This window comes from Schistocerca gregaria, chromosome 3 (genome assembly GCF_023897955.1).
Source record: "Schistocerca gregaria isolate iqSchGreg1 chromosome 3, iqSchGreg1.2, whole genome shotgun sequence".
In the NCBI taxonomy this organism is placed as follows: Eukaryota; Metazoa; Arthropoda; class Insecta; order Orthoptera; family Acrididae; genus Schistocerca; species Schistocerca gregaria.
The window spans coordinates 796,464,019-796,488,291 of NC_064922.1; the positions used below are offsets into that span (position 1 = coordinate 796,464,019).

General features: G+C 40.0%; 1 protein-coding gene across 3 annotated transcripts in view; it reads left to right on the forward strand.

Moving 5' to 3' along the window:
- Nucleotides 1–24,273, forward strand: part of LOC126354639 (potassium channel subfamily K member 18) — a 503,048-nt gene that overhangs the window by 457,830 nt on the left and 20,945 nt on the right. For all 3 annotated transcript variants that reach the window (XM_050004409.1, XM_050004410.1, XM_050004408.1), the window contains 2 exons: nucleotides 8,943–9,145; nucleotides 15,496–15,936. In XM_050004409.1, the coding sequence (XP_049860366.1) occupies nucleotides 8,943–9,145; nucleotides 15,496–15,936 (644 nt within the window). The remainder of the gene's footprint in view (nucleotides 1–8,942; nucleotides 9,146–15,495; nucleotides 15,937–24,273) is intronic.

Below are 24,273 nucleotides of genomic sequence, written 5' to 3' on the forward strand. Positions count from 1 at the left end.
ACAAGAAGCGGCACATTACAGAATTTTGTCACAACTAAAGTATTTAAAAACAAAAAGGACCTTGTGCAAATGACCATGTCAATATACGTACAAAACGCTCACAGATGATTATTATGTCACAAAACACAGTACACAGTAGCACATCTGTTTACATTAGCTGGACATACTCTAAACGTTGAAAATCGAACTGGTTGACTTTAAATCTTTGGAATATGTCCAGCTTTTGGAAAAGGGTGCTGTGTTTCTGTGTCGTAACAATCACCTGTGCTCGGTATAAAGAGGGTGGCACAATTAAGAGTAGCCCGCCTCCTTCTCCAATGCGAATGCAATATTTCGACTTCTTAAATAAACGCCCACAAAACTTAACAGTTTAATGCAACAATCGATTGTTAGCAATCTTCTGTCGGCATTTTACTTTATTTCATCAGTGAAGTTAGACGTTTATCTTTGCGGTCTGCAAAATGACTTTCTCGGTACAAGAAAGAATTAAATTTTTGGTAGCATACGTGAAAACGAGTTCGCTTAAGGAAATTCGCGAAATTGTCGTGATCAGGTATCGAGATAAAAGACTACCAGCAAAGAGAGCAATACACAGTCTGTATAAAAATTGACTGACCTAAGGGGTTCTGTAAAATGTAAAACAGCAAGGAATGCCTTCAGTTTGCACACGAAAAGCCATTGCAGACTTTAGCCGAAGAATTACTCAGAGTACAAAGAAGTCTGCACGTAAACTGGCCCAACAGGTGCATGTGAGTAGGAGTTGCTATTGGATATTGAAAAGCTTTACATTTGAGTAACATCAGCACTTTCCATAACATCATGAATGTTGTAGCATGCTTTCATCTTCCCAGTCATATCAATTATCAGAATACGAAGTACCGAGCAACAAAGAAACAGAGAACCCTAACAGTGTGTATGTGTCAGCAAACACTCCGTGATGACAAAATCGAGATGTAACAGGAACGTACATACTTGGACCGACATTTCTTAGCACTATCTCAACACAGAGGCATATACGGAAATTTCTGATACATTCTGAGCTCAACTTGCTGAAGATGAAAGATAATACCGCGTTTTCCAGCAGGATGGGGCAACATCCCACAAGTCTAAGGTACCCCAGGAACGAGTCCACGATGTCTGCACGGTTGAACGAACTGTCGGCAAACATTTATAGCCACCACGTTCGCCGGATCTCACAACATGTGGTATTTTTCCTGTAAGGACACTTGAAGAGCAAGGTCTATAAAACAAATCCACACAGAATACAGGAACTGAAGGACGACATCAGCTATGAAGTTGGCGCCATCGATATACGAACTTTACGCCAGATGAATCTGAATATCCTTAAACGTGCACAACGCTGTATTGATACTGCAGCAGTCACATTAATGTGTTCTATAGACGTACTTTTCACCATATTTTTCATTGTAAAAATATGGTAAATCCATTTCAGTTCTTCGTTTCTGTAGTTTCACTGCATTTATTTTATATTGACACGGGCTATTTTTGTATATGGACGTGGCAATATGCACAAGATGCTTTATGTTTTTAAATATAGGGTGTTTAAAGACTTTCACACAACGTATCGTGTTCACTGATGAAGCGACTTCCCACGTTATTGGTCAGCTAAAGAAACACAGTGTTCGAATTTGAGGCCTAAGGAACCCTCATGCAGCCATTGAACATGTACGAATTCGACCAAACTCTATGTGTTTGGTGCGATATCACAATCCTCTGTTTATGGACTATTCTTCTCTGATGGAAACGTGGTTAACGGTCAGCAGTATCTCGCTATGTTACAAAACTGATTGTTTCCGAGGCTACACGAAGATCATTTTTCAACAAAACTAGTCGTCAAGTGCGTGAATATCTGAATGAAGCTCTTCTTTCTGAGTTCTTCCTGTGAGGTTTCGTTAAAGACAACGTTTATGCACCACCACTCCCACATAACCAGGAAGAGATGAAGAACCGGATTCGTGCTGCCATAACATCAGTGATGAAGGACATGCTTCCCCCAGGATGGGAGGAATTTGAGTATCGATGTCGCTAATGAAGGACATATTGAACAACTGTAATCTGAACTTGAGAGGTTCGTAAATATGTGTGTAAAGTTTCATATTTGAAGTTGAATAAATATAAGCATTCGATATATATATATATATATATATATATATATATATATATATATATATTTTGAAACACTCTGTATTTAAGTCATGACAGATTTTTCGTAGTATGCTGTTTTTTATCCACATTACTACTTGGCGTGAGGTTACGTTTCGTATCAAAAAGACGTTTTTAAGAGCTGAAGACAACGGCAGAGTCGTCGAAACCCGTTGTATTAAATGTTGTTGGTGTTGTGGTCTTCAGTCCTGAGACTGGTTTGATGCAGCTCTCCATGCTAATCTATCCGGTGCAAGCTATCTCCCAGTACCTACTGCAATCTACATCCTTCTGAATCTGCTTAGTGTTTTTACCCTCCACGGTGCCCTCCAATGCTAAATTTGTGATCCCTTGATTCCTCACGACATGTACTACCAACCGATCCCTTCTTCTAGTCAAGTATTAAATAAAGGAATGTTTACTCGATCTTGGCTTAAGAAACGTGAGAAAACTCAGTCAGTTTCAATGAATATAGGGGAACCAGGGGTAGAACGGGATACAAAGTTGAAAACATTGATTACAAAAGTACAAAACTGTTAAATAAGAGAGTTGCCAATTTTTATATGAACGCATAATGATGTATTTATCATTAAAATACAAGAACATTTCCATAAAATAAAAGAACAAAATTTTTTTCACTGAGAAACAGAAAGGTATGTCATTTGCCCCTTCTTCCCCGTGCACGGTAAGTACAAGAAAAAAACGTATAAAATTATCGGAAATGCTGAAAATATTGCCTTGCTCGGTATTTATTTAGTTTAAAGTGAATGTTAATGTCAAACTACTGTTGTCATGTATTGTATCCTTTTCTTAAGGCTAATTACAAAATTGACTCACTAGGAGAGACTCATCATCTTCGCTATCTATTCCTGCACAAGAATCGTGTGCCCACTTTTTGCACATGGAAAAAGCGACCAAACATTTAACTGATTTTGAATAAAGCTCACAACAATATAAATATTCATAGTCATAACTCTTCTCGTAATCACTCTTGTTAGTATTGGATGCTCTCTCCTTCTTTTTTCCATTTACCTTCAGACCCTTCCTTACTTTTTTGAATTCTTATTTTATTCTCTTTCGAAAATAGCTTCTGTCTGACCTTGGCCAATTCTTTTCCGCTTTTTCCTTAAAAATGGATTCTAACTCTTTTTTGATCGGCGAATCAGTTGAAACAACGGTCTTCCCCCACTTCCATTACGCCCTTTCCGTGCTTTCGTTAACTTTTGGCAAGGGCATCAGAATTTATGGTGAAATATGGAGGCCGTGCTGTCAGTTGCCATCCAAGAGCACCCAGGACTAAAACAATTAGCCTCAATAAATTTGTCATTCTTAGGCGGCAGTTCGCTGAAACCTCGCCAGCTTGATCATCCAACCCGTTGACATCGTCTGTTTTAGTTAGTGTGCTAGGTGAAGGCAATTCCAATTGTTCAGCAGCAGATATAATAACCTCTTTATCTCACGGCCTATCAAGTCCGATGTCAATTGTGTCTGCCGGGAGGAAATTTGCGTCGGTGAATATGGGTGGGTCCATGGGCCATATTGAAGTAGCTTCGAAACCCTCAATAGCGAGTTTCATTGTTGTACTTTTGATGAAAGCTGAACCAAAAACTGTTGAAATTTGAAAGAGAGTTACGATTTTCCCTGGGTTGCTTCGTAGACCTTTGAGGAGCTCATCACTATAATGATGACTTAAAGGCTTCATAAAAGAAACATCAAGCGGCTGAAGTCTGTGAGAGCAATGTAGTGGTAAATATAGCAACTAAACGTCACTGTCCCTCGCGTAGCATATAACGTCAATGTTCTTGGCATGTGTTGAGCAGCCATCTATTGTAAGAATAACTGGGAAGTCTTTTGATGCCTTAGAAAACTCCATAAATTTTCGAAACCGTACAAAGAATGACTCTGAGGTCATCCATCCGGTGCTGTGGACCTCAACCCAACCTCCTGGTGGAAGTCTTAAGTCAATTTTTTTCTGATTCTGCCTCGTGGAAAAATATGCATTGGAGGTATGTAAGCTCCGCTTGCTGACATACAAATGAGGCAGGCTACAGTTTCGCCCCTTTCTGCAGATGTTAACAATCCTACTTCACGTTTCCCCTTGCAAGCTATGATCTATGATTGGTTTTTAGAATTAACCGAAACGCCTGTTTCATCACAATTAAATATTTGAGAAGCCATTAGTTCGTGTTTGTCAGTTACATTTGATAGTATCGAAGAAAACCTGTCGACAGCTACTTTATTAAAATCCGTCGCTCTTGCACCAGATGTTGCTTCGGGTTTGCGAACAGATGAAGTAGGATATCTTTTAAGGAAACCGTTGGTCCAATCTTCGCCTGCAATTTCATTTTTAAATCTATGAAAAATGCCATTTCGTACAGCCAACTGATAAGCTAGGTTACGCAAGTCTTTGATTGTTAAAGCTGAATAACCTAGTCTCCATACTTTTTATGTACTTAAGGAACTCAAGCTCCTGTTCTTCTGTAAATACGTTTTTAAACTTTTCAGACATTTTATAAATTTTGTAGTCAGGGTTGTCCCTTCTATTTTTAACGTATCTTTGCAGAGTAGTCTGTGGAGCTACAAATTGGTTTGAGGCCTTCAAATACTCACAACGGCCAGAATTAACTGCCTCCATAGCATTTTTCATGGCCTCAATAGACAATGACTGCCTATTTGTTTGTCTCTTATATACTGGAACCATGTGAAATCGAAAGCAAAATAGATCAAGAGGCTAAAAAAGCGATCTCTTTGTTAAAAATGTAACGGAGCAGAATGGGGTAGTTCCCCATACCGCCCCAGGAACATGGTTTAGGTTATGGAGATAGGGCCACTAAACAAAAATACGAAAACAAACATTTAACTGCTTGAAACTAAAGATTATTAAACATATTTTAAGCATCTACTAACAATAGTCGTACTGTAAATAAGTAGGTATACCTTTAATTGCTTTCAATTCACCAGACGTTACAAGGCAGAAGCAAAAATTACCACAGATAAAACTTTACGACCCAACGCTTACGAAAACCAAACAAACATATGCTGCCAAGGTTGAGCAGTAAGTGTCTGAACAAGCTCTACTTACAGCCGATCGGCCGGACGAAGTGGCCGTGCGGTTCTAGGCGCTGCAGTCTGGAACCGCGAGACCGCTACGGTCGCAGGTTCGAATCCTGCCTCGGGCATGGATGTGTGTGATGTCCTTAGATTAGTTTGGTTTAACTAGTTCTAAGTTATAGGGGATTAATGACCTCAGAAGTTGAGTCCCATAGTGCTCAAAGCCCTTTGAACCCTCTTTGAACAGCCGATCGTTGGCAGCACTTCCTAGACACGAACATATATACATCTTCATTCTGCTTCGGTACCCCGTTCTACCCCGGGTTCCCTACTTACTTCCCTTGGCGATATTTAATGCCCACATATTTCTCCGACGAGCGAATAATGTAGCGTATGAATCACATATGTCTATTCAGGATACAAGTTCCTCACAGCATTCGTGATTAAATTTCTGTGTCGAATTTTTATGGGACGCCTATTTGTCAAGTATCCATTGCTGATGGCTGGAGGAATGCAGAGGTCATGCCTGTCTATAGCAAGGGTAGCAGAAATTATCCTTAATACCACCGTCACTTGTCTTTGACGCCGAATTATTGTAGGATCTTGGTACACATTTCAACTCAAATACGACGAAGTATCTAGAGAAGAATCACCGCCTCTAAGCCTTTAAGCATGAATTCCGAAGACATTGATTATGTGAAACTCAACTCCCTCTTTCCTTACATTACCTTGTGAAAATCATCTATCAAGCTCTTCGACAAGATGCAGTATTTCGTTATTTCTGAAAAAATATTTGACCCTGTACCTGTCCAGCATTTATTAATGAAAGTATGATCACATGTGATGTCAGACAAAATTTATGACTTGATCGGGGATTTCTGGGTGGGAATTATGTAGTATATTTTCTTAGATTGAGGTTAATGGACAGATGCAGAAGTAACTTAAGGTGTGGCTCACAGAAGTGTGTTGGAACCTTTGCTACTACAGGACTTGCAGTTGAATGAATAGTAACGTGAGACATTTCGCTGATGTTGTGGTTGTCTAAAATGCACTGTTTGAAAAATGTTAAAATGATGCAGAAATAATATTAGTTCGATCTTTATTAGATTTAAAAGTGGTGAAAAGGTTAAGCACTTTTCTTAAATCTTTAGGAGCATAAAATAATGCACTTGACAAATCGAAAGAAACGTGGTACACCTACGGGTAGACCGAAGAAATGATTTATAACGTAGTCTGACTGATGGATAACCTACTTTATAATCAAGTTAAGTGACATGAAAATAGTCTGATAATTTAACACTTTATTACCTACAAACAATCCACTTCACTCTGAGCAACCATAGCGTACGGATCTCCGTGCCGGCACGTTCACAGGAGCTCAGTCCGTCAGTTCACCTGATGATATCGACATGTATGATCGCCGAAATATTGTGCCCATTGGACACCGTCGACCGGCTGTACACCCGTGGATATTTTGATTAAAAGGTATAGTTCCGAGATAACCACGTCAAGATAGGGTCGTCCAGAAACAATCACGTCGAAGGAGAGCTGCTTTCTTTCCCTTCTCTGAAACACCCTCGCTACATTTTCCCCTTCCTCTCTTCGCCACTCCTCCCCCCCTCCTCTCCCCTACCTTCACCAGATACCAATTTAAAACACTGATCGCAACTGCAGAACATAGTACTCTGACGTGAGGTTCGGACACAAGAGCAAGGGGTGTTACTTAGGTATGTAAATCCTACATTTAAGTACAGTTCTTTTCCACTAATTGTAAACTGTAAGGCGATACATATTTAGCTGTACTTTGTTTTGGATACGAAGATGACGCAGAGAAACCGAAACGTGTCATGAAATTCAAACTGTCCAACTGAGAGCGATGAAAAAATGAGAATAGTTTTTAAATATAACCACCTTTTTATAAGGGTCTCCAACTCAAATATCTGCTTCCCAATATTTCCCAATCAGCTGTACGTAATATCGAATTTACGTACTATGGGTTCCAGAGCTTAATAGCATTGTTTGCAGCCACGTAAAAAGTAATTAGTATAAGTACACAGTCTACGTCATCTCTTGGAAGGGAGGGTGACAAAACAGCCTTTCATGTTTCACCACAACTGTCAATTACAACAGTCTCTCATTGACGCCTTCTAGAAAAACGACTGTCAAGTTAGATTTTTTATTCATTGTATGAAGAATGTTTGTATAGCTTACATCCGCTTTCAATTCATTGTCATTTCTGTAGTGCTGTCCGTCGTTTATCGGAAAAATGTGGTGATCGCGCGGGTCTAAGTCTAGACTACAAGATCAATGTTCGAAAACACCCTATTTTTACAGACGAAGTAAATCCTTCGTCATCGCACCAGAGTGCTGGTGAACTTGATCGTGAAGAAGCATAATGCCGCCAGACAGAAGATACGCAATTTGTTTTGAAAGGCGTGGTATGGTAGGTGAATGATTTGACAATAAGTCTCTTCACTTTTGATCTCTCCTGTAGGCATAAATGCAATGAAATGGACATCACTTCGAACTCATAACCCTATGATCACAATCTCTTTGGTGCTAAGAATTTGTTTGGCTGCTTTCGATTTTGTTAGGGGAGCGTGACTTACGCCGTTCCATTAACAGGACTTTTGTGTGAAACCCAGATCTCGTCACCAGTAACCATCTACTTCAGAAACTCCTCACCATCCTTGTCGTACAGAGTGACAAAAGTCAGTGCACCTCCCATTCATTACGTTTTTGAGTTCATATGACAAAAGCTGAGGAAACCGCCCGGCACACATTTTTCTATAGCCCCAAAATTTTGATAAAGAAATGGTTGTGCAGTTTCAGCAAAGCACAACCTCAATCCACGAATAGTGAATCGCCGGTTATTTTGAATTTTTTCTCAACTGAAGGTCAAACTGACCATCCTTCATCATAAATATTTATTCGCCGAACTTTAAAAGTGACGCACCATGTTCGAACTGCAGTTTTTTTTAATACATTCAATAAACTTCAGTTACCTGTTTGTAAACTTTGATAGGGTGAACATTTTCTTGCATTACAAAACCTCATTGTACTATGAACCAGAAACCGTGTTATACTATGAACCTCACACTTGACGTGATCATTAATTTTGCCACACATTTTAAAACTGCAAATGTAAATAGTAAACGACCATCCCTGCTCGCTGTTGCAGTCATACCGACGCTAGGATATATGAGGGTGATCTAGAAGGAACCCTGACATGGTGATGGAGCTGGAGAAAAATTTCGAAGCACGTTAGATAAAACTTTCTTTACTTTTACAGTTATCCTCGTAGTAGGTTTTATTGGTCGACTAGTGTGTGACAGCATCTTATTTTAAGAAATTATGTTTCTGCTGCTAATTCAGGCAGTGTTGAACACTCTGTCGCACGGTGCCTGCTACAGCAACGTTGGCATCGTAGTTTTATAGCACATCATCAGTCACACAATCAAAAGAATTTCATTCCGAAAGTTTCACTGTGAACAATTTTGTGTTTGACTGCTTTGTTTTTAAAGCGGATGTCACCCTGGAAAGAATTTTGCCATAACTGCATACAAAAGCAAGTGTTTTAATACTAACGAAAATCATATACATATAATGTTTACAACTATATAGTGTTGATTAAGTGATTAGTACTTATGATGTTAGATTACATAACTATCTGTGTCGGCTCTGGATCATGGTGATGTATTAACGAACTGGGAACGTGATGTGTGCAGGCTACGGGCACATCTCGCCCAAGACGACCACGGGACGTGCAATCACGATCGTGTACGCCATCTTCGGCATCCCGCTGTTCCTGATCCTGCTGGCGGACTTCGGCAAGCTGTTCACGCGCGCCATCAAGTTCCTGTGGGCCTTCGTGCGCCGCCTCTACTACACTGGCAGCTGCAAGCGCGTGCGCAGGACTGCCCCTGTCCAGGTACGCTGCCCGCGACGCACATCCACCGTGCGGAGCTGCTCGCAAATTGTAATAACGCGTGTAGGAGAGCAAATGCCATCCATTAGCTTATAAGTGTTAACACGGTTTTGTGCTTTCTAGAGAAAGAAGAACGTGAGGAAGGAGAGAGTGGATAACAAAGGGAGAAATGAGAACACGAAACGAAAACTGACACATATGGAATAGCAATCGAAGAGGGAATGGAGCACTAAAAAAGAAATTTGGCAGCTTTAATTCTGAAATAAAAAGCAGACCATGAGAAACATTTTCTATAATTTCCTTCTGAAACGCTAAAATATGATAGTTTGGATACTAAATTATCGAAATGACCAAGGCAGCCATGTATAGTTTTTCTTTGCTCCTCGCTACGTGCCACTGTGTATAGTAATTGGAAGATTACTTGTACTAACTTCGTCAAAAGACGAGATATATGTACATGATATATGCACTTCTCAGAAAAAGACTCAGTAGCAAGTTATGAAAACGAAGATACGAGGGGCGTTGCAACACATTTTACCCTCGGAAAGTTTTCTTTGACAAAATGCAGAACTTGATGTGGGACATCATGGCATATTAGCTTTTCAACGCCTATAATTCCATAAAGTTCTTATGGGTGACGGCGCTTTACGAAACCTTATAATGGCATCTTTAATAGAAGTGCGTTCCAAGCAGACAGCTGTCATTGAGTTACTTTTTGCGTAAAATCAGAGCATCGCAGATATTCATAGGCGCTTGCAGAATGTCTACGGAGGACTGGCAGTGACAAAAGCACGGTGAGTCGTCGGGCGAGGCGTCTCTCATCATCGGAAGAAGACTGCGCAAACCTGTCCGATTTCCCGCGTGCCAGTCGGCCACACACAGCTACGACTGCTTTTTTTTACTGAAGGAATTGCTTAGAAGTGTAGTCTTGTATGGAAGGAAACGTGGACGACAAGGAGTGCAGACAATAGGAGAACACAACGTTTCGAAATATAGTGGTACAAAAGAATGCTGAAGATTATGTGTGCAGATATTTACGATCAGAAAAAATAAATTTATAGGAGACGTCCTGAGGCATCTCGTTATAGGCTATTTGGGAAGGGAGGGAAGTGTGCAGAATACAGTAAGCTGGTTAAAATACAAGTAGATCGCAGCAATTATTCAGAGATAAAGACGCTTACGGGATAAAGTAGCGTGGAGAGCTGTATCATACTTCTTTTCGGGGTGAGGGTTGCAGTGATAAACAACAGTCAAAACAGTGCCTAGTATAGCAAAGAGTGTGGAGCGTAAGTTAAAGTGCAGAAACCAAGGCAAATTTTGAGCGTATAGAAAACACGACGGGGAATGAAAATAATTTAAAAATGAAAAGGACGCTTTAGTTGTTGTTACGGAAGAAAAAGCGACATCATAGAAAAAAGTATTCTAAGTTTTATAGGAAGGAATATTCAACATAGTGACTGACAATTAATCTTAAAGTATTCAAAGCAACGAGGATATGTTACCCACCGAATGGGAGTGCTTTCGCATCGTCAGTACCCAAGATAACAACGAATGCCTGTCAGAGACAACAGAACACAGGAACACACTGGTGGAGATGAACTCAGTTCTCGTGACGCCATGGACTGGGCAGAAGAAGAGCTTAATTATTTTAAAGCATTGAGTTTGAGGACAACACTCAAAAGTACGAGGTACTGTGATTCAAATCAACAGTACTGCCTCTAGATCGACAGTGCATGAAAGAACCTCCTGAGTTACGCGCAATTTGATATTTGAGAGATACTCCAATACTTATTCATGGAAGGACGGTTAATTGAAACTGTATGGGTTTACACCTATGAATAAAAAACGCCTATGTTAGTTGCAAGAGGAATTTAGCTACTGCTTTAAGGAATTATACAGACCCAACAAACTTCCTGTATCCCACAATTTGTCAAAAATTCTCATATCGCTACAAGTCTGCGCTTAAGGAGAGTAATCAAGTCTTCGAAGTCATGCCAGTAATTTGAAAGGTGGTTTACTGATGACTTTGCGTCTGAAAAAGAACCAGAAAATACAACTGCATAAACATCTTCCATTTGTTTGTTACTGGAAGTTTCACTGTCACTTTCTGAGTATGCCAATACTGGTAGAATCTTTCACAGTGCCTTCAGGGTCAGTAATACTACACCACCATATAAACAGTTTCACGTGGTTGTCAGTATGTATAGTATTTCAGTGCAATGACTTGTGTTGCCCTTGTTTAATAGCACTTAATAATGAAACAACATAGTCGCGAAACATGTGGTAAATCAATCACACGTTTTCGACAAGTAATGCTTAACAATCTCAGTTCTAATTGTGTTTTACACGTTTATTATGTTCCCTTTGCCTTAGGACATTTTCACATATCTGCTGATAGATGGTTTGATGATAGTCCGCAGCTCGTGGTCGTGCGGTAACGTTCTCGCTTCCCACGCCCGGGTTCGATTCCCGGCGGGGTTAGGGATTTTCTCTGCTTCGTGATGACTGGGTGTTGTGTGATGTCCTTAGGTTAGTTAGGTTTAAGTAGTTCTAAGTTCTAGGAAACTGCTGATCATAGATGTTAAGTCCGATAGTGTCCAGAGCCATTTTTGGTTTGATGCGGCCAGCCACTAGTTTCTCTCCTCTACCAATCTCCATTTCAGAATAGCTACTACACCAAACGACCTAAAATATTTGTTATGTACAGATATGGCAAACTCTGTTTTAGTTTGTGCCGTTTGTTCTTTTCTCATGATTGATGGAAGTTAACCTTCGATGTATTAACACACGTCCAATCGTCCTGTCCTTTCTTCTAGTTAATGTTTCCACTTATTCCTCTCCTCACCGATTCTACGGAGGATCTCATTTGTTATCTTACAACAGACTCAATTTTCAACGTCCTTGTATAGTATAACATCTCAAACGCTGCGAGTCTTCTCATTTCGGTTCTTCCACAGTACATGATCACTTACATCCAATGATATGCTGCAAATGTTCACTCTGAAAATATTTGTTTCACTAATTAATGTCTGTGTTAACCCCCCTTGACAAATTATCTGTTTGCCTCTTCTTCTCGTGTGCTACTTGCTACGTCCATCACGCACCGTTTTGTTTCCAGGGAGCAGACTTCCACCGTCGACATGGTCCCCAATTTCGATAAGTTTATGGCTAATCTCACTTCTGCGACTACCCGTTTTTTCGCCTTTCATTGATTTTCTCTGAACACATATTACACGCACACTAGACTATATACTCCATTCAACAGATACTCTTATTCTTCCTCATTATCGACTATTATCTTCGATATCTTTTCACTTTGATTCTTAATTTCAATTTTTCTTTTAATTCTTCGTCCCTTCTGCGATATACAGTCATGTAACAGCACTGGAGAAAGACGAAATTCACTCCTTACACATTTTTTTTAATTTCAGTACTTGTCTCTTGCTCTTCAGTTCCATGTATTTTTGTTTTGTGCACCTACAGGGCACGTTGCGCATCTTTAGGACAGTTTGCTTTCCTTTACTACAAGTATCTCTTCATTCGTTTACTGAATTTCTTTTCACGTTCTTGCGTTCATCCTGACTTTTTTCGGGGAAGCTGCTCACCAAATGTAATTTTTTTGAATTAGAGATCTATATATTTTCTGTTTTAAATTATTTCTATGCAAATGCGTATTTCTCTTAGGTTTTTATGAACTTGTGTTACCCACTTGTGTTTTTTTCATCGATAACGCTACACTGAGATTATTCTTTGTGATCCTGTTGTTGTTCATAATAGTACATTCACCGTTTCCTGCTGGTATGTGTCATTTACTTTTCACCCAAATTGCTTTTTCGCATTATGGTCCTTATTGGCAATCCGCCATCAAAGATCATGGTTTATCATTTTATCCTAATGTTCTGTATTGTTCTACTGTTAAGACCAAAGACGAAACTTTTCAGATTATCGTATTTTTATGTTGCAAATTGCTTATATCAGTTGTTACGATCATATTACTGAACGACTTACACTATGTAATCAAAAGTATGCGACACTCCCAACAACATACCTTTTTCATATTAGGTGCATTGGGCAGCCACCTACTGCCAGGTAACCCATTTCATAGATCTCATTAGTCTTTAGACATCGTGAGAGAGTAGAATGGGGTGCTCCGAGGAAGTCACGGACTTCGAACGTGGTCAGATGACTGGGTGTCACTTATCTCATACGTCTGTACACGAGATTACCACAGTCCTAAGCATCCCTAGGACCACTGCTTCCGCTGTGATAGTGAAGTGGAAACGTGAAGAGACACGTACACCACAAAAGCGTACACGCCGACCTCGTCTGTTGACTGACAGAGACCGCCGACAAAAAATGGTTCAAATGGCTCTGAGCACTATGGGACTTAACATCTGAGGTCATCAGTCTCCTAGAACTTAGAACTACTTAAACCTAACTAACCTAAGGACATCACACACACGCATGCCCCAGGCAGGATTCGAACCTGCGACCGTAGCGGTCACGCGGTTCCAGACTGAAGCGCCTAGACCGCAGACAGTTGAAGAGGATCGTAATGTCTAAAAGGCAGACATCTATCCAGACCATCACACAGGAATTCCAAACTGCATCAGGATCTGCAGCAAACACTATGACAGTTATAGGGGAGGTGAGAAAACGTAGATTTCATGGCCAAGCGGCTGCTCATAAGCCAAACATCACACTGGTAAACGCCAAACGACGCCTCGCTTGGTGTAAGGTGCTTAAACATTGGACGATTGAACAGTGGAAGAACGCGAAGTGGAGTGACGAATCACGGTACACAACGTGGCGAACCGATGGCAGGGTGTGGGTATGGCGATAGCCCGGTGAACGTCATTCACCAGCGTGTGTAGTGCCAAAAGTGATATTTGGAGGCCCTGGTGTCATGGTGTGGTCGTGTTTTCCATGGAGGGGGCTTGCACCCCTTTTTGTTTTGCGTAGTACAACCACAGCACAGACCTACACTGATGTTTGAAGCTCCTTCTTGTTTCCCATTGTTGAAGAGCCATACGGGGATCGCGACTCTATGTTTCAACACGATCGAGCACCTGTTCATAATGCACGGCCTGTGGCGGAGTGGTTACACGTCAATTACATCGCTGTAATAGACTGGCCTGCACAGAGTCCTGACCTGAATCCTACAGAACACCTTGCGGATGTTTCGGAAATCCGACTTCATGCCAGGCCTTTCCGACCGACACCGATACCGGTCCTCAGTGCAGCACTCCGCGAAGAATGGGCTGGTACTCCCCAAGAAACCTTCCAGCACTTTAATGAAGGTGTCAGTAGAAGCTGTCATCAAGGATAAGGGTGGGCCAACACCATACTGAATTCCAGAATTACCGATAGAGGGCGCCACGAAGTTGTATGTCATTTTCAGCCACGTGTCCGGATACTTTTAAGCACATAGTGTATATTTCGATAGCGTCGGTTACAGTCCTTGTACAAGGAGAAGTAATTGTTCCTCCTTTCCAGTGTAATATTTATGTTTATCTCTTAGTTGTCACAGACTGCACATGAGCGTACCTGTCGCAGAAGTTTATTTTTATCTTGTTTTTATCTTGAGGCGTCTCTGCACACACTTCAGCGAGCTCTGACAACAGTGAATGTCCTACTTGTGTGCTACCGAATATCGTGCTTACAGCTTTCAAATTGGTAAAGGGCTAAACATTTTACTATATGACGTTTTCAACTACTGCCTGTTGATTATTTTTACTTTTACGTTCATAGCGTTTTACTTTATTGTATATCAGGCCAGCCACTGTATGCCCGTAAAAATAACGCTAACCCAAAAAATATCTAATTAATTGGCTAAATGTCGTAATCGTTCTTTTAATGCTGCTTTTAGTCTGGTTTTCTTTTGGTGACTATAAACTACGGTAGCTTTGTAATTTGTATTGTAATTGCATTTTTTATAATATGTATACATTTACTTGAGAAAGGATACTCAGTCGAAACGACGCAGTCCGCAAAAGAAGAATAAAATGAAAACATACAACAACCGCTACAAATAACTTATTTATTTCAAAAAATTCTGTGGACCCTGTTTCAGACGCATGAAGAGCTTCTGTTTCATTAACTGTGTTGTAATGTCGTAATTTCCCGTACGTTTCCCTTTGTTTAATGTGTTCCAGGACAGTTCTTACGATGTTTGTAGCTTTGCAACGCATTCGTTCGTTTCCCAATTTAATCCCACCGCTTCATTAATTTCTCACTGATATTTGTACACGTTGGAGAGTTTTGCTAATATGGTTATAGAAAGTCGTGTGCTGGAGAAATGTATCGATGTTGTGTGTTGTTTTCGTTTTGACTGGACTCCGATTGTGGTGCAGGAGGTGTGGAAGGGCGTGCAGCTGGTGTACGACTTCGCGACGTTCCGGCGGCCCAGCCAGGTGCCCCCGGGGACCGACCCCGCGGCCCTGGAGGACGCGGAGGCGAGCGTGCCGCTCAACAGACCGCAGTCTGACGGCGCCCCCGCCGCCGCCCCCGCCGCCGCCCCCGCTCCGCCCGGAGCGCCTCCGGGAGCCACCGCCCCGCCCGGACAGACGGTGCTGCCCCTAGACGGGCTCGAACCCGGCACCCCGGCGCCCTCCGCCTTCGAGGTCGACGACGAGTTCAACCTGCCCATCTCGATCGCCATCTTCATACTGCTCGCCTACATCTTTGTCGGTGCCGCAATCTACTTCGTGTGGGAAGACTGGGGATTTTTCGAGTCCTTCTATTTCGTCTTCATATCGATGTCAACAATCGGATTCGGCGACTTCGTTCCTCAGGTAGGTGACATCCCTTCACAACACACAACTAGTAGTCTATGTGCTATTGTTATATAACTGTATTTTTACGAAATCAGAATCACATACCAACGAAAATAGTACACTAACATTATTCTTCATCTTGTACTAACCGGTAAATAATGTAAATGTCAGTACAAACGTCCCCAGTTGCATTTCAGATACGCCACTATCAGTTTTGCCATTAATGAATATCTCTACGTAACTCAAAGTTCGTCAACAGACTTCGAACCAAAACCTCAAAAAGCAGCATTAATGTCGCGATTTTACGACTCCTAAATGAATAGCCGCCACATCTTTTGGAACACATCGATTTGTCCGACTGCCACGAGCACTGCCATTAGTATACGTATGGAACACAGTAACATGCTGAGGGACTTACATGGAAACTGTCTAATCCGACGTGTTGAAATCTCCCCTGAAATCTTTTATACAAGAAGAACATACCGAAAGAAAGGCAACGCCAAAATTTTAGCAGCTAAGACACAGCGCAAATATTTTTTAAAACATTTGAAATTTTTTCAAATTCTTATCTCGCGAGCCGGCTGGAGAAATGCACATCCCTGCCATAGCTGTAACAGTTCACGCGTAACATGCTGGGCACATATCCTCGGTTGACGGAACACCGATAAACAGATAACGCGGCTCAAAGCGATCGTAATTTGCGAAGCGAATTTCAGGTTCCATTGGTAGTTTCTCTAATATAGTTGTTCACATTTGCTACTCGCTCGAATTTTTAACTCATTTAATATCCATAATAGCTATCAGTTTCCTTCGCAGCTTCGCTAAGTGTTAAAGATGGAGATAAAATGTTGCAGCGTTTCACAGCAATGTGGAAGCTAATTAATGTTTTCGACCCTGCAAAGATGAAACATGAAGAACATTGTATGGAATCTAAACCACCTACTTCTCCTGAAGACCTACATATCTGTTAATTATAAATTAATTTCCTAGTCATCATTCCTATGATGTCACAGTTGGTAAGAAAATGTGGAAAAATTATAACTAACAGGAAATAACACAAGCAATTCTGTGAACTCTGGTTGTGAAGATGATTATTGTCTACCTTAAGTCCAGAACAAAAACAGTGTACCTGACAAGCCCAAAGAAATCATGTATAGTTATAGCTTTCAGTGAGAAAGAGAACACTGTATATTTTTTGGTTAACCGAAGGAGGGAAAAAAAAACTTATACTTAAACAGTTCCAAAATAGACTTTCGTTTGGTAAAATCTGAACATGAATTATATAAATGGCAGAAAAATTTGCCCCAAGCACGAAGTATACGCTAAAATGAAATTCGCCAAGATGTGAGACAGTAATCACTCGGAAGATTTAGAACTGTACCTGAGAATCAGTGCAGCGTTAACGAAGGAAACCTGACAGACTGGGCGCTCTGAACTTCAAGTGAGATGAACATTACTGATTTCCAGGCATCTTCGACTTGGTTAAATAGGTTCAAGAGATCATAAGGGAAAGGAAGTCGCAAAATTAAGAAGTTTACCTCACGTAAACGAGTGGAGGAGATACCATTAACAGGTATACTACAGGAAAATTCGCAGGTGACGTGAAGACGTAGATTCTTTATATCTCCTAGAAGATGCGTATAAAGTCAATAAGATGAAGATTCTTGATATCTCCTAGAAGATGCGTATAAAGTCAATCAGTCATGTTTCGCGCAATCGAACTGTGTCATTTACAGTGGAAAAGGACAAAGTTGCTTGTGCAGTCGTTTGATAAGTATCAGTGGATTACTGTTTCCGCAGCTTTACCTCTGTCTGCAGTGGTATCAAGGAAAATTAGTGCCAAAATTTCGTAAACAGCGTAGAAAAGTCTGAAAAACTGGATACAATAATTTTCAAAGTTACATCCGAAACTCAGAGAATAATTCATTGCTTCTGTTGGACTCCTGTCCTGGTCATAACGACACCTCTGTCTTTAAGAGTACGACGAAAATATGTGATATAATTCAGATCACACTTACAAATATTATGATTCAGCTAGTCGATAAAAAGTTTTCTCAACAGTGTAAAGCATTTTTCAGAAAACTGTCGGACAGTATATTTTCCGATAGTTCTTTGTCATTTCAGATTTCTTAGCGGCTGGATATCGTTAAACATCAGTCATTACTGCATTGTCATTTTGCTTCACTATATTTTACAAATTTCATCAGTTATGCCTGGCTTGCAGCACAAAATGTTTCCGTTGTGATAGCAAAGTGGAAACGTGAAGCAACACGTACAGCCCAGAGGCGTACAGGCAGACCTCGTCTGTTGACTGACAGAGACCGCCGACAGTTGAAGAGGGTCATAATGTGTAAAAGGCAGACATCTATACAGACCATCACACAGGAATTCCAAACTATATCAGAATCCACTGCAAGTACTGTGACAGTTAGGTGCGAGGTGAGAAAACTTGGGATTTCATGGTCGAGCGGCTGCTCATAAGCCACACATCACGGCGGTAAATGCCAAACGACGCCTCGCTTGATGTAAGGAGCGTAAACATTGGACGATTTAACAGCGGAAAAACGTTGTTTTGTGTGACGAATCACGATACTCAATGTGGCAATGTCGAAACAACACAATGGAGTGCAATAGAGCTCCCAGGAATGTTGTACTCAGTATCACTACATTATACCAATAATAAGTACAAATTGCGAGCAGTTACGTCTGCTCGTTTCTCCTTCATTATCAGCGTGGAAATTCTGAAATGTTATTTTACTGTTAATACAGTGGGTAAGAAAACTAACTGCAGAAACTTTTGGGGTGTTTAGAGGCGAAGAAACTAAACACTTGTTTAATGTGACAAAAGTGTCACAGGGCCACCATTTCCCCACTGGGCGTCCAAGAAGATATTGATGTTCAGAGATGATGTTCAGTCTGTCGTCTCGTGTTTTACAGATGTTGTTGAAAATTTCGCCCGTTTGCATTAATGCACAACATGCGTCTGCTCGCTACTAATTGTTCAACTCGCTTCAATCAAATAACGGTTGCAGGCAAACGGGGCTATCAGCTCTTTTGGACTGACTGTTGGAGTCCTGTACACCAGATGCTTCATCTCCCACCACCATTCCCACACAAAAAGATACCCAAAGGAATGAGGTCGAGAGAGCATGGTTGTGACAACCCACCCAACCAACCCAACAACTCGGGAAACGATTGTCTTAAATTTCTATGCCATCATGGGTAATGTTTGGTGGACCCTACCGTGCTGGATCGATAATAGTTGCCTGACAGCGAGCGGACCATTCTGCAACACTTGCGGTAGTACTTCAGGGAGAGTGTTTAAATGGCTCTAAGCACTATGGGACTTAACATCTGAGGTCATAATTCCCCTAGACTTAGAACTACTTAAACCTAACTAACCTAAGGACATTACACACACCCATGCCCGAGGCAGGATTCGAGCCTGCGACCCCAGCAGCAGCGCGGTTCCGGACTGAAGCGCCTAGAACCACTCGACCACAATGTCCGGCACTACAGGGAGAAAGATACCTCCACCTAGCATGTTCACTAGAAGATATGGCCCAGTCAAATGGCTGTGAACAATACTAGTTTTCGCATTTATGGTAGACTCCTGTTGTGGAACACACGACGTGCCTTAGAATTTTTCAAGATTGTAGCTGCTGAATTGTCCTTCTGTTGTGAGGGCATCCTCTTCAGCAACCAAACCTCACGTATGCAACTCAAGAATGTTTACAATGTGGTGTACATACCTTTGGCAGAATTCCACGTACAGGAGAACGTCTTCAGTCTAGGTCTAGTACATTCTGATACTTGAATGGATGCAAGGCAGGACGTTCCAAACAATGGCGTTGGAGATGTTTAGTTTCACAGGCTATACATTGTGCGCTGCTGCCACGGTTGTCCTGAATTCGGTGCAACGCCTCTTACTCAAACTAAACAGTTTGAAGGCTGCAGGGTCTACCAGTTCCCAGTAGGGATCATGTTTCACAAAAAAAACGCGCAAAAAGTCTTTGAAATGTGGCATGATTTAGTAAGCCCCTCCCTGAAAATCGTCCTGCAGACTGATGCCTTGCTGTTCGAATGTTCCATTGTACCTCCCCGTGAATGAGTCGTTTCAGATAACCTCTAAACAAAAGTAGAAACTTTCATGTGAACACAACTTAAATAGTACTGATGTGACTGTATGTGCAGAGAGATGGACACTGCTAACGGCAATGGCAGCTTGCACTTCTTAGCAGTAAGAAGTAACTGTATTGCAAATAAGGTTCCAGTGACAGCGTCTTGTAAGCGAAGCTGTCAATAAAACTGCAAACGCTGATCTAACAGACGTCAAGCGTGAACCCCGTCCCTAGCGTGGAATGGCTGCACCTGTACTTTTGTGTCAAACAGCAAAAATATTTCTTTTTTATCTCATCTAATAACTCTACAAATTTGTACACGTGTTATTTTACACTCTGTTTATTTTAGTTATGAAATCTAAATATAAAGTGAAGCCGACATAAACTTACTTATCTGTCGCTATTTCAATACCAGCTTGTTTTTATTGAGGCGAAGCTCTCGCGCCATTAGCCCACTGTCTAGTGTACTGGCGAAGAGGTTCTTATGCACACTAGTGCAATAATAAACAAAGCAAGGAATTTATAGCCATCTACACAGAATAAACATTCACGATCACAGAACACTAAAATAAATTAATAGAAGATCTGTTTAAAACGCTACACAACGTAACAAAGGTGGATTGGGCAATCAGACAGGTTTTTCGTCAGCTATTTTGTTATTACCTAAAAGTGAACACTATTGAATTTTATCTGTTCATTCATTAGAAGTTGAGGATGGTTCTTGCGTCTCCTCTTGCTGGCGTTTATGGCAGATTACTATATGTTTATTCCGATGATAAACCAAGACAAATAGTATCGATTTTATTTTCTCAAATACACGAAACGGTATGATTACGTTTCGTTATGCTTGTGCACAGTTTCAACACGAATATCCAGGATTTTAGGGCTTTGTAGCATTTGTTACATTTCACTTAAAGGTATAAGTAATACATAAAATGAGAGAGCAACTCAAACAGTTTTCCTTACAAGTGGTCAATGTGAGCACCATTCGTCACATGGCACACATCGAGTCGATAGATGAGTGCTTCCCAATCCTTTAACAGTGTGACTGGAATAATTGTTGCAACAACTGCTTGAGTCCTGTCTCTGAAGCCTGATAGACAAGTTGGTACCGGAGGCACATAATCGTTTATGAACCTGCAAAGGCAAAAATCACGTAGCGTCATATAGGGTGAACATGAGACCATGCTTAACAAGCTCTGGTATCAGGCCGCTTGCGGTCAATCCAGCAATCGGATACAACGCAGTTTAGCCAGTCGCGAACAAAATAGCGCCAGTGAGGTGGTACCCCATCCTGCTCCCAGATAAAAGTTGTATGGCTCAGGTTCGTAGTCTTGGGGAAAGTGCCATGGTTCTGGCGCAACAAGATAATATACACGAGCTCCTGTAGCTTCACCAAAAAAGGAATAACCATAAACCTTCCACCTGGATACAGCAGAGAAACTTTAAATTTAGGAGAACGTTGTTCAGTTTACACCACCTCTTGGGGATTTCCTGATGCCTCACATGTTCACCTTATGTGTATTACCGTTTCTGCTTCGGTGAAATGTCAGTTCATCACTGAAGACCACACGATACAGGAAATATTCACAGTTGTCAAGTGTCCACACTGATGTCACTGGAACTGAAAATTCACGATCAGCCTTCCGGACTGATTGTTGGCTTTACACACGAAAGCCTATTCCTCTTGTCCGACACATTCTTTAATCACTCTTGGTCATCCTGTACTTGCATAAAACAGAGCTGCTTGAGTTGCTGTTTCATTTGTTGTGTTACTTAAAATTTAAGTTCAATATAATAAATGCTACGAAACCTTACAATCCGATATACCATTCTGAAACACCTAGCGTTACATTTTAATCTCGTCAGCGCTCCTTGAGCCGACTGTTTAGCACATGTTGTGCAGAAAATTTGCTATAGAGCCAGTCATACTCTACAGACTAAACTGTGTCATCACATCAAGCTTTACGTAACATAAAATAAAATTACACCGATAGTAGGGCTTGTACATTTTTTTGTCTGTCTCTTGCAGTTATTGGTAATGAGTTCATCAATCAAATGTTACTAAATTTGAATTTACTCGTTATTTCTCTATATGTAGAACACTACATCTACTTTGTTTAAAAAGAGCAAAAAATTACCACCACATTTTAATGAGTATATGTCTATGAGAAATAACCATGACTTACACATTTTTCGTTGGCTATAACTGTGCACAATCTCTATATCAGTTTAATTGCTCTTTGATACTGAGCTCTCAAATGAGTGCAATTTCATTAGCATTTGTTGCATTGCAAATTTTTCTTGTGTAGGCTTGCTTCATTGAATATACTGGTTTAAAATTTTAGCAAAATTTTTAAGCAGATGCTCCATTGTAAATTTGCCTTCTGGATCCTACCCCAGTGTTTGTACATGAACACCAACAAGAGTATCTTATTTAAAAGTATATAACCTAAAACACTGTTGCAGTATTGTTAGCTGGATATACATGTTTCCTTACTTCATTTCTTCTGTGGTGTAACAAATTCTTGTAACAGATACAATATATACTTTTTGATTACTGTAGGTGGTAATTAAGCCTCAAACTCTTCAATGTAAGTATTAAATAATTGCTGTGCTGTATTTCACAGCTGTGTTATTACGAAGAAACATGCTCTCCTGAAAAATTCACCCATGAGCACATCTCAGGATAAACTCTTTACTAGATACGTACACATTCACAGCATGAGGAATATACAGTCAAACTTGAATTTCTTGTTTAGATTGTGTGTCAAATATTTTATCTAACAGCAATCAATGTACGACAATTCCTCATACTGTGAATGTGTGCATTGACATATTTACTTCATAGTCTGCCTCTAAAGATAAATTTTATTCAACTAATGTAATTATGTAAAAATCATGTTGATTTATCAATAATTTGTTCAAAGGTGACCTTTAATAAATAACCAACAGCTAACTCATTCACACAACTTGTGGTGACATAAATACATTTGGCACACAACCACTAAATACCAACCTTCAGTACACTTGTTTTAAAGTTTCTTGTTTATTTCTTAATTATTAACCTTGAAATATGAATTTATATCTGTATCTCTTTCTTTGTGTATTCCTGTTCCTATCAACTTATCTTTATTTATTTCCTTTATTTTTCTCTTATTTATAATATGTTAACGAATATTTCCTCGTTTTTCATGCAACTTTCGTAACTCAAGTCTGACAGCGTAAGTAGATGATGAGGTGTTCTATGATTCAGTCATGCTATATTCAATAGCACATATGTCATACGTTGTCACATAGCAGTACAGACAGCACAATGACACAATACACAAGTGTTGCACTACATGTTACAGACACTGTGTTTCACTATAGGTACTAAATACCTAATGCACAATGCAGTTGTCATGAAACTGCAGAGTAAAATACAAACCTTTTAGCTGCTGCCTCACAATAACATGCTAAATTAGCTCTGTGTCTTATGTCAAGTTTCATACTCTTTGGCAACAAAATCTACTTGCATGAAAATTTGCGATTAACATATTTTATCTATTTTAATTTTTCTATACGTTAATTCCAGCTTTTTGCTGATGTAAAATATCATGCTTTGGTTTGTTTTCGATTCATATTGTTATCTTCACTCATAAAACCCATATTTAATTAATTATGAATAAATGGCATTATGAACTCATATAATGAACATGTTTGAGAATTTGTGGTTTTTGGACAACATTTGGGCCATTTCAGTACATATTTAAATATGTTGCTGATGTATGTTTTAAAATGTGATTATTTTTTGGAATGTGTCTAGAATTTATATATATATATATATATATATATATATATATATATATATATATATATATTTTCATTCAACTACAAAATAATGTATTCTACAATTTTGTCAAAAACATAGTGTGTAATTCCAGCATCACTGTTGTTGCTAAAATGTCATTTACATGAAGCTGGTATTTAACATTGAAACAGCACACAGAAATTCATGTAAGTGACTTCTCTACAGTACACTAGAAACAAGAACACTTGAGTATTTTTGTAAGCTCACTGACCTAACAAATAATACTGTGATTAGGTAAAAAATTCTACAGTTTAAACTCAAAGAGCTAAAAAATTTCTTCTGCATTTTCCTAAACGCAATATCAATATGAAATTATATTTTATGCAGATGGGTATAGGGAAATGAAATGAAACTACATAGTTTAGTATACAACAAACATCA